The 10,261-nt window shown below is 47.6% G+C and overlaps 1 protein-coding gene across 1 annotated transcript; it reads left to right on the top strand.

Annotated features, from left to right (window-relative positions):
* The first annotated feature begins 5,754 nt into the window (after positions 1–5,754).
* LOC136473060 (uncharacterized) lies at positions 5,755–6,743 on the top strand. Its single transcript, XM_066470760.1, has 2 exons — positions 5,755–5,932; positions 6,083–6,743. Exon 2 carries the CDS (start codon positions 6,106–6,108, stop codon positions 6,652–6,654), a length of 549 nt encoding a protein of 182 aa, XP_066326857.1. The 5' UTR covers positions 5,755–5,932; positions 6,083–6,105; the 3' UTR covers positions 6,655–6,743.
* Positions 6,744–10,261: the final 3,518 nt, after the last annotated feature.

Below are 10,261 nucleotides of genomic sequence, written 5' to 3'. Positions count from 1 at the left end.
AAAAAAAAACTAAAAAAAGACAGGATTGAGAAAGCGAGAAATTCAGCGCATGCATGTGCGAGGCGCGTATAACCCAAGAACCCATATTTTCACCCGGCCAAGGCTATGTAAACCTCGTCGAATCGATCTGGGAGCGTCGGGGCCACTGAAGCCGCGGCCATCGAATACGGAAGCCGCGGCGCCTGTGGATGTGACCAAGCTCCCTTTCATTAAAAATTAAAATCAAATGAGGGGCGAAACGAAACCCTCGAGAAAACGCAAATGAGGAAACTAGTATATATAGAGATTAATTTCAGGAACGGAAACTGGAGGGAGAGGTCGCCACGAGCGCGGATCGAGAGAGATCTGCACCGCAGCAAGGGGATCTCAGGATTTTGGTGGGGGAACAGAAATTGCATGCGGATTTGGGGGCCGTCCGCGTCACGAAGACTCCTTCCTTTCTTGGATAGGTCTGGGGTCCTGCCCTGCCTGTCCTCGTATATAGGCAGCCGTTCCACCTGGCAGGGCGAGGGGAACGGGAACGGGATCGTCATGTGGTCTCGTTCAGATTGTTTCTGATGCATTCTGGCCTGTTTAACGGGTCCGCGTAACTGAACTGGTGGCCCGGGCCAGTTTTTTTTTTTTTGGCCCAGCGAGGCCCGAGGCCACTTTGCCGCGAGGCGAGAGAGGACCACGCAGAGCCGGCAGAGGTCGTCACGCACGATTCGGTCGGTCTCCATGCGTTCGGAACACAATCGTCCATCAGCCGTGGAGGCCGACGAGATACTGCACGTGTGGGATGCTAGCATTAACATGTGCTAGAAACCAAATCGGGATACCGCACGTGTGGGATGCTACCATGCATTAACATGTGCTAAAAACCAAATTGGACAAAATCAGATTATTTGTTCGTCAGCTGCAGAGTCAAGAGTCGTGGGCAAAAGAGAGCAACAACCCTCTCAGCCATGGGGATTTCAGGTTGCCAACCGAGTCGAGAAAAAAATGACGTGGCTAGTGTTAAGGAAATCGAATTTGTTGCGCGGCATGGCTCCTCCATTGAGGGATTGAGTTCACCAGACCTTTGGGGAGGAGGGCAATCTTGTGGTTGCAGCTGGCAGTGATGGCGGGTCGTTTGAAGGGTCATATGGCCCTACCAACCACGAGACAGGTGGAGGATATCTAGGGTCGAAAGCATTATATAGGAGAGTCTTGTAGCATCTGATATAATTATTCTACCATTTTCTATTGTTTCTATTTTTAGTAAAACGTAAATGCTGTCATTTTGTTATTTTAGCACAACCGCTTTTATTGTTTTTCTAATGAGTATATCTTCTTAAATATGGGAAAACAATCCTAGAGAACCAATGGATGGCAAAGGTGGCATCCGCGTCATAACAACACTGGTGTGATCGGGTTAGCATTATAGCGGGAACCACGGGAGGCGGTTAAGGGTAGGTTCAAGAGCAGGAAATTGAAGGAGTTAGTGGACGACTAGGCAGAGGCAGAGTGGCAGACACATGGTGATATAGGCCACTGGCAGTGGCCGAGGTCGGGCAACGTTTTAGAATGGATTGGAAAAGAAAGTGCTGGACCAAGATAAAACCTTCAACGGTTACATTGACTCTAGTTGCTCAAGTAACATATAACATCCCACGCTGCCTTGCTCCACTCCAATGATACCCTCGCTCTCTCGCTGCCGCTAACCACCATGTTCTTCCATTCCGGCTCTCGGCCGATTTCAACGTTGTATCATCCTTCTGCCACTAGGGGTTTCTTTGGACCTCAATGCACCTCTCATCCCATATGCACAACCCGATGCGGACCACCTCCATCATTATTTTGGTGACCTCCTAGAGACCCTTTTACACGTTGAATAATATCGAGAATTGCACTTAAATGTAAAATAATAAAATAAAATATTCAAAATCAATATTAAATTACATAAAAGTATAACTCTACCTAATATTAAGAGCAAACGGTTTCTTCCAATTCATTTTTTATTCGAAAAAACTACTCCCACGTCCTCCATGTCCCATATGCGATCTAGAATCATGACTCGTGCTCATATGAGTTAGAATAACTCATATCCAAATGATGGTGTTGTTGCCATGAAAATTGATCAGGTATATAGTCCAATTCTAAGACGCTAGTAATTTGTAAATTCCAACGGCTACGACGATCCTAATAACCTTACTTAGTTGCGTGGTTATGTGGGGAGAGACAACGAGCTTTGGGTTGGATTTATAGGAACGCTAATGCTCCACTACGGGCGTCCGTCCCATGTCCGTCCGTTCGGACGCTACTAGCTGGGCCTGCGGACCGGCCCATAGGCCTGCTCCTCTCACCCATGGTTTCTCAAAAAAAAAGTGAGCGGCATTTTCCCCATCTCGCATTGGATCCACCGCGTCGCCCGCCCTTCGCTCGCCATCTTCGCCGCTGGGGCCGCTCGACGAGGGCAGCAAACCCGCCGACCGATCGGTGTTGCTTCGCGACCGCCGCTCGCCAATGGAGAGGGAGACCGCAGCCGCTCAACCACCACTGCCGCCTCCACCACGTGGGCCGGACGCTTGGCCGGGGCCCAGGAAGACCTCTGCCTCCACCTGCTCAGCTCACCCGCGTGTAGCTCACGGCAGCCCGAGCGGAGCGCGCCCGCACACATCTCGCACTCGCCTAACCAGTTTGCCGCGCCCCGGGGCGGAACTCACCAGTGCGCAGTTCGCGACAGCCGGGATAGAACTCCGCACGCTAACGAGGCGCCATTCTCCTAAGCAGCAAGGAGATGTTGCGCTGAAACCGCATGTTGCAAGCGCATGTTTCAAGTATTTCAAATATTTCAGAGGTATGTGCAAGTGTTTTATATCGATGTTGCAAAATTAGGAGGGTGTTTGGATTCATTGGCCCCATTCGCTTCGCTGAAAAAACAAGCAAAACACTGTTTCGGCTGATTTGTTGTGAGAGAGAAAACACTGTTCCGGTCGAAAAAACAAGCTAAAATATACAGATTATAAGAGAAGCGAACAAAGCCATTGGGCTAACCTTTAGCCTTGTCACATTGAATATTTGGATGCCAACTAGGAAGACTAAATATAAGATAATTATGAAACTAATTGCAGAAGCCTTGGGTTAATTCGCGAGACGAATCTATTAAGCATAATTAATCTATGATTAGCACATGTTTACTGTATCTACACATCATCTGTGGAATTAGTTTTGCAATTAGCCTATGTTTAATACTTCTAATTGGTATCAAACATGTGATGTGACAGGGCTAAAATTTAGCCTAGGGTATCCAAACACCCCCGATCAGGATGTTGCACATATTGAAATAGTGTGATATCAAGTGTATGTCCTAAATATTTCATCTGCTTCAGACGTTGTTTCAGATGGATGTTGCAAAAGTAGATCTAGATGTTGCATATACTACATGTTGCAAGTGTATGTTTCAAGCGTTTCAGGTGTTTCATACGTATGTTGCAAGTGTTTCATCTGGATATTGCATATGTTTTGCAATAGCTACACACATGTTTTTCTGGTGTTTTAGACGTATGTTACGGAGTGTTTCGTCTACATGTTGTAAAAAAGTCTACTTATCCCCCACCTTTCATACTTGGTCTACTTCACCCCCTAACTATGAAACCGTCTGTTTTACCATCTGAACTTTTTAAAACCGTCTATTTTACTCCCTGGGCGGTTTTCAGCGGCGGTTTTGCTACAGTAACGGTGGGTTTGCTACAGTGATGGTGGGTTCGAATTTTCTTTTCTTTTATTTATTTTCGGTGAATTTTTAAAAAATCATAGTAAATCATAGAAAAATCTAATTTTATTGGACTCCACATGAGTAGATCTACATAGTGAATATATAATACGGTATGCTTTAGTACAAAATTTTTACTGTAGCCTTAGATTAATTGAAAAATCTAATTTTATCTGTAATTAATTGGAATAATTCATAGCTACAGCTTCTATGGTCCAATTGTGGTAAAATTTTTATGGTACACTAATTATTGTATGCTTGACTATAGTAAAAATTTTGTACTCATTGGACTATGTATAACTTAGTTATAGATAAATTCTAATTAATTACAGACAAAATTGGATTTTCCAATTAATCTAAAGCTAAAAAAAATTTTATACTAAAACATAACGTATTATATATTCACTGTGTAGATCTACTCACGTGGAGTCCAATAAAATTAGATTTTTTATTTTATGATTTTTCTATGATTCACTATGATTTTTCAAAAATTCACCGAAAATAAATAAAAAAATTCAAACACACCATTACTGTAGCACCATCGCACTGTAGCAGCACGCTGTTACTGTAGCAAAACCGACACTAAAAACCGCCCAGAGGGTAAAATAGACGGTTTTAGAAAGTTCAGAGGGTAAAACAGACGGTTTCATAGTTGGAGGATGAAATAGACCAAGTATGAAAGGTGGAGAGTTAAGTAGACTTTTCCCAAAAAATAAATCTAACTTTGCACATGTTACAGCCCAGTTGCCGCAGCCGAGCGTGGGAGCGGAGGCGTGAGTGGCAGGCGCGAGAAACAGAGCGGCTGCAGAGATGCGGCCCCGCGTGGGCCGTGTAAGCATGGGAAATGGAAAGGCGCAGGCGCACGGATGGGGCGTAACAGCACGTGTACGTGGGGGCGTGGGCCTGACCCAGGCCTTGTTTAGTTTCCATCAAAATTCCAAGTTTTTTCACTCTCTCTCCATCACATCAATTTTTGGACGTTTGCATGGAGTATTAAATATAGGTAAAAAAAATAACTAATTACACAGTTTAGTTGAAAATCACGAGATGAATCTTTTGAGCCTAGTTGGTCCACGATTGGACAATATTTGCCAAATAAAACGAAAGTGATACTATTCATCAGGTTGAAAAAACTTTCGATCTAAACAAGGCCCCATATAGAAATCTTAGGATACTCACATCAGTCACTGCGGGCAGACCGCAGACGGTAGACGCTGATGACATTGCAAGGCCTCGTTTAGATTGAGGTTAGGAATTAGTATTGGGCACTGTAGTATTTTCGTTTGTATTTGACAATTATTGTCCAATTATGATCTAACTAGGCTCAAAAGATTCGTCTCGTAATTTACAATCAAACTATGTAATTAGTTATTTTTTTATCTACATTTAATACTTCATACATGTGTCCAAAGATTTAATGTGATAGAAAGAGAGTGAAAAAACTTACCATCTAAACAAGGCCCAACACTGGAACCCCAATTTGTCTCCAGAATAGTCGATGGCCTGCCGAACAATTTCTGTAGGCATGGAAGTCACGGCCCTTGCGTTTTGACTCTAGTGTTGTAACCTAGCGTTCAGGTCATAACTATTATTCATTCTCCGGCGGACAAGATAATGGTCCGCCGTAGAACCCGTTCATCACAAGTTGACGTGGTTACTTTACAAGTATCTGAATGAATCAAGTCCAATATATATTAGTAGATATATAAGTAAGATTTTGCGTACTGCGCTGTAACTATTGTACGTGTGCCTAACTGCCGATATACAGAAACAGATACCAGTCCGCGTACAGGTACCAAACTGATACTCACCCAAAAGAGAGATCCAACAAAAAAAACAACTGTGGTGCGGCATACCGGCAGCCGTTAGATGGTCGGACGCGGCAAGCATGCCTGCCGGCTGCCGATCGATCGGTGCAGTCTGTTAGCCACTGAGCTCAAAAGCGATCCGTGTGTCTGATTCAGTTGGAGCCACCATCCCCCAGATCATCAGCAAAAGCGCGCGAGAGGAAAAACCGACGCAACAACGCTTGCAGGAAACGACGCGCACGGCCGGCGGCCACCACTTCTGATTTCTGAACCCCGTCGCCATCGGCGGATGCCCACCCTGCCTGCCTGCCTTCTGCTGCTGCTGCTGCTGCTGCTATAAAGCTCCAAGAAGCCCGTCGCATCTCTTGCTCACGGCTTCCCCGCAGATCTCGTACATACGTTTTCCCTGTCGCGTTGCTACAGCCTGCTGCTGCTCTCTTGGCCTCCTTCGCCCCCATCCCTTTGGTGCTTGCTCTTCAATCTTCACTCTGTTCTGCTGCTGGTCAAGCTTATTGATCGCTCGCGTGTGATCGAACTCCAGGAGTTTCCGACGACAACGACGGCATGAAGCCGGAAGCTGTGGCGGCGTCCAAGTCCGGCAGCAGCAGAAGGAGCAGCAGTACGGTGGCCTTCTCATGGGAGCATGAGCCCGGGGTGTCCAAACAGAGACACTCGGAGGCCAAGAAGACCGCCGCTGCTGCGCCCCGCGCGGAGGCTGTCGGCAGGAGGACGCTGGCGAGCGCTAAGAAGCAGACGCCGGCGCCGGTGCCTGCGGCTGTGACTGTGACCGCGCACCCGCACCGGCATCGCCTGCGCGTGCCGCCACCTCCAGGAGGGCCGGGTGCGCCCGCCGCCTCGCCGCCGGGGAGGAGAAATCCGAGGAGCCGCCGCGTCAGGCCGGCGGACGATCCCTTCCTTGCAGCTTACCTGGCCTGCACGGAGGACGGCGGGAGATACTACAGGGGCCCCCAGAAGCTGCTTGGCTGGGCCGGGCTTGGGCTCGGCCACGGTCTTGGGATGCGTGGGCTTGGGCTCTCTTGCAAGAGCTCGTGTGGGGCCGTGGAGGAGTGCGTCGTCAGGCTGGCTAAGATTCCTGGACTCAACGAGGATTGAACCCTGCCCTATGTTTTTTTTCTTGTGATTTTCAATCACTTGCTGTTTGTCGGTGTTTCGATTAAACACCAACGAGTAAATTTGTGTTATTGCGCGTCTGGCCCGGATGGTGTGCTAAAAAGACACAAGGTTTATACTGGTTCGGACAGAATGTCCCTACGTCCAGTTCGTGGCTGCTGCTCGTGTCATTTGCACTGAAAAGTTCGTAGTAGGGGTTACAAAAGGACTGAGAGAGGGACAAGTCCCAAGTCTCTGATGGAAATGTTGAATGGACGCAGAGAGCTCGGTTGCTGCTCAGCTGTATGCTCGAGGTTCGAGCCTAGTGGTTCTGTTGTGGTGTGTTGAATCGATCCGTCTCCCTAGTGGGGTGCCCTGTTTTCCCTTTTATAGGTCAAGGGAGAGCATGGATTACAGATGGGAGAAAAAAAAGTAAGACGAGAGGCAAAAGAAGTCTTTCAAGGACGTCGGGTCTTTCTTTTCCTCTGTGCGGGCCCCGCTGACATGGCAGGCGGTGGCAGGGATAGCCCCATGTCGGGCGCATGGCCGCTGGTCCTGACAGGGCTACGCTGGGCGTCTGTCCGCTGACAATGTCATGTCCCCGCATTGTCAGCGGGTTGCCACTGTCCCATCCCGCCCCAACGGGCAGCGCGGTGGACCAGGGTGCTGATCAGCTGCCACACGGGGAGCAGGCAGCACAGTGACTGCACGTCCATTACTGTGGGTAATGCGTGCTTCCTTCTGGACCGTAGCGGTTGTCGTTAGCTTCCGTAAGGATCTATGCCCGAGGGCAAATGACGACGCCCACAACACTGTAGGGCAAATGTCGACGTCTACAACACTGTTTGGGCTCGGCCATGCTTGGGAGGTCGTAAAGCACCTTTCTGATATGGCCTGATAGGACTATCCTGCAGGGATGCAGGGTACGGTCCTCGGTATTGCGGTTAACTTTGAGCGCCTTGCCTTATCTACTCCATGCCATATTGTAAAGGAGTCACGCGCAGACGTCGGGCGAGGCGAAGCCAGCCCTCAGACATCGGGCGAGGCGGAGCCAGCCCTCAGGGGCGAGACGGAGGTAGCCCTCAGACGTCGGGTGAGGCGGAGCCGACCCTCAGACGTCTGGGGAGGCGAAAACAACCCTCAAATGTCGGGCGAGGTGGAAACAAGCCCTCAGACGTTGGGTGAGGCGGAGCCAGCCTTCAGACGTCGGGCGAGGCGCAAACATCCCTCAGATGTTGGGCGAGGCGGAGCCAGCCCTCAGGGGTCGGACGAGGCGGAGCCAATCCTCAGAGATCGGACGAGGCGGAGCCAGCCCTCAGACGTCGGGCGAGGCGGAGCTAACCCTCATGGGTCAGACGAGGCGGAACCAACCCTCGAGAGCCAGCCGAGGTTGAAAGGGCCGATTTCGAGGCAGAGCCCGCTAGCCTTGGTGGCTGGATGAGGCGGTGCCCAGCAAGAGGTGCAGTCGTGCTCCTGATGCTTGGATGAATCAATGTTGACGGGTATTAACTCCTCTTCGGGTACACTAGTTGGTGAGGACATGACACCCATGCATACGACCATGTTTGGTGCATGGTATGGAGGGGTAGGAGGCCAGCAAGGGTGTCCAAGTCAAGAAGGAAGCCCGAGGCTAATTCGGTTCGAGTCCCCGAGGTGGAGGCCCAAAGCAACTTAAGTTCGAGCCCATCTCGGGTTCTAGGACTAGTCTGTCATAAAACTGGTCACACGGGCGCGTCCGGACTCTGTTTTAGACGATCCACATATGGATGGAAAGCTAATTAGATAAGGAAGCCAATGCAAGTGGTCTCACATGAAAATCCCTTTGAAATCAATAGAAATCGTCGAAACAAGTCAGCGTCCAGAATCTGTCAGGGTGCTGCGACACCATCTTTTGATCCGTTGGACCGTGTATTGTGTTTGGGCCCATTAGGGGCGCGTCTAGGGGGGTTAACGTCCAGGACTATAATTAGCAGCCGTCGCTCTCCTTAGGGTTTGTGTTTTATTTAGTTCTTGATTTTCTCGTAAAACAGACATTGTTTTGCTGTAACTGTGTCGCCAAGGCCGCTTGCTGTGAACCAGGGCCCTAGTTCTTGATCTTGTTCGCCTGTGGCGATTAGTCCTTTTGAATAAAGACTTGAACTCCTTCTTGTTTTCATAAGCCTCATATTTAATTGCAATTTTAGATTGCGTTCATCCCGTTCTTGCTTGTGTTCTCGATTCGCTTGCAGGAAAGCCTTCTTGGCGAGGTCAATCGCGTTCGCGTGGTTGATAACCAACGGAGCAGTGGTGTAATGGTTGTAGGGGTCCGAATTAGTCTTGGTTCAAAGCCTAGATCGTGAACGTCAAGTCTTCACCAATCGACGCTCTCATACCTTTCGAAAGATCAGGCCTTGTCTACATCAAGTGATATCAGAGACCTTTTTACCCGTTAGCTATAACTTTATTTTTCTCTTTAGATTGTTACTATTTTTGCATTACCTATAGTCCCAAAAAACCAAAAAATATACACTGCCTCATATTCCCTGTCCTATAGCCTCGTTGTGCCATGCAATTTTGTTTCTATTTTGTGTTGTTGAGTTTGTGTCCTAGGGCAAGTTCTGGTAGCTGGTTTTAGATCGTTTTTAGTCCAGTTTGTGTCTTTTCCTTTGTTTTTCATCATAATCCGTGAACACCTTTAAGTCTTGCTGTGTTTCCTTTGTATCCATCAAACCCTAGTCCACGCCATATAATTTGTTACATTTATCTTCACTGTTTGCATCTATCCATAGCCGCCATGACTAATTTTGCGCGTATTGTTCCCGTTTTATCCTCTAATTTAGAGCCAGTTCTCAAAACTGGTCTAGTTTTCGCATACGAACTCGGATTTCGCCGTTCCATATATCAAAATCGATCAGAAATTTTTTTTGGATCCGCTCATCCCCTGTGATGTCAAGGTTGGAAAATTTGTTTTAGCCAAAAACTGGTCACAAGATCCTCTTTTTGTGGTCACAAGCTTTTTGTCAATTTTGAACACATCTTCTCAATTTTCCACGGGCTATGCCTTTCACTTGTTTAAGCTCATATTTTTTGTGGTTACTTCTTTTGTGCTCCTAAGTGAAGAAAAAATATCAAAAAAAAATAAAAATAAAAAGTCAAAGAATCCCAAAAAACAACGACAACCCAAAAATAGAGAAAAAAGAGAGGGGTAAAAGTGGAACAATATCTAGAGGAGCACATAGAGAGCGCCATTTGAGCTGGGTTTGCGTGTGTTGATTTCTGCCTTGATTCTAATCATATTTTTGCTGTTCACATCACTTGATACATCTGGTACTTGGAACGTGAATAGGCCAGCAACTAAGACAACTACTCGGGATACTTATTTAGCTTTGCTATTCAGTTGTGAATATTGCTATTCCTTGCTACTATATTATGCCTATCCAAGCTTTACTTTCTTCTAACCAAGTACAGGTTCACCTTACAACTGTTACACTCAAGCTACAACGGTATCACAGTCACCGAACGATTGCGCCGCCTGCTGCTTTGGTAAGAACACTTGTAAGATCGTGGTAAGACGCTTGAGAGTTGAGTGCCTTATTTTTCCTTGTCCACAACCTAAGTAGTTGATAGGGAT

Source organism: Miscanthus floridulus, chromosome 1 (assembly GCF_019320115.1).
Source record: "Miscanthus floridulus cultivar M001 chromosome 1, ASM1932011v1, whole genome shotgun sequence".
Lineage (NCBI taxonomy): Eukaryota > Viridiplantae > Streptophyta > Magnoliopsida > Poales > Poaceae > Miscanthus > Miscanthus floridulus.
This window is presented reverse-complemented; position numbering and strand designations above follow the sequence as displayed.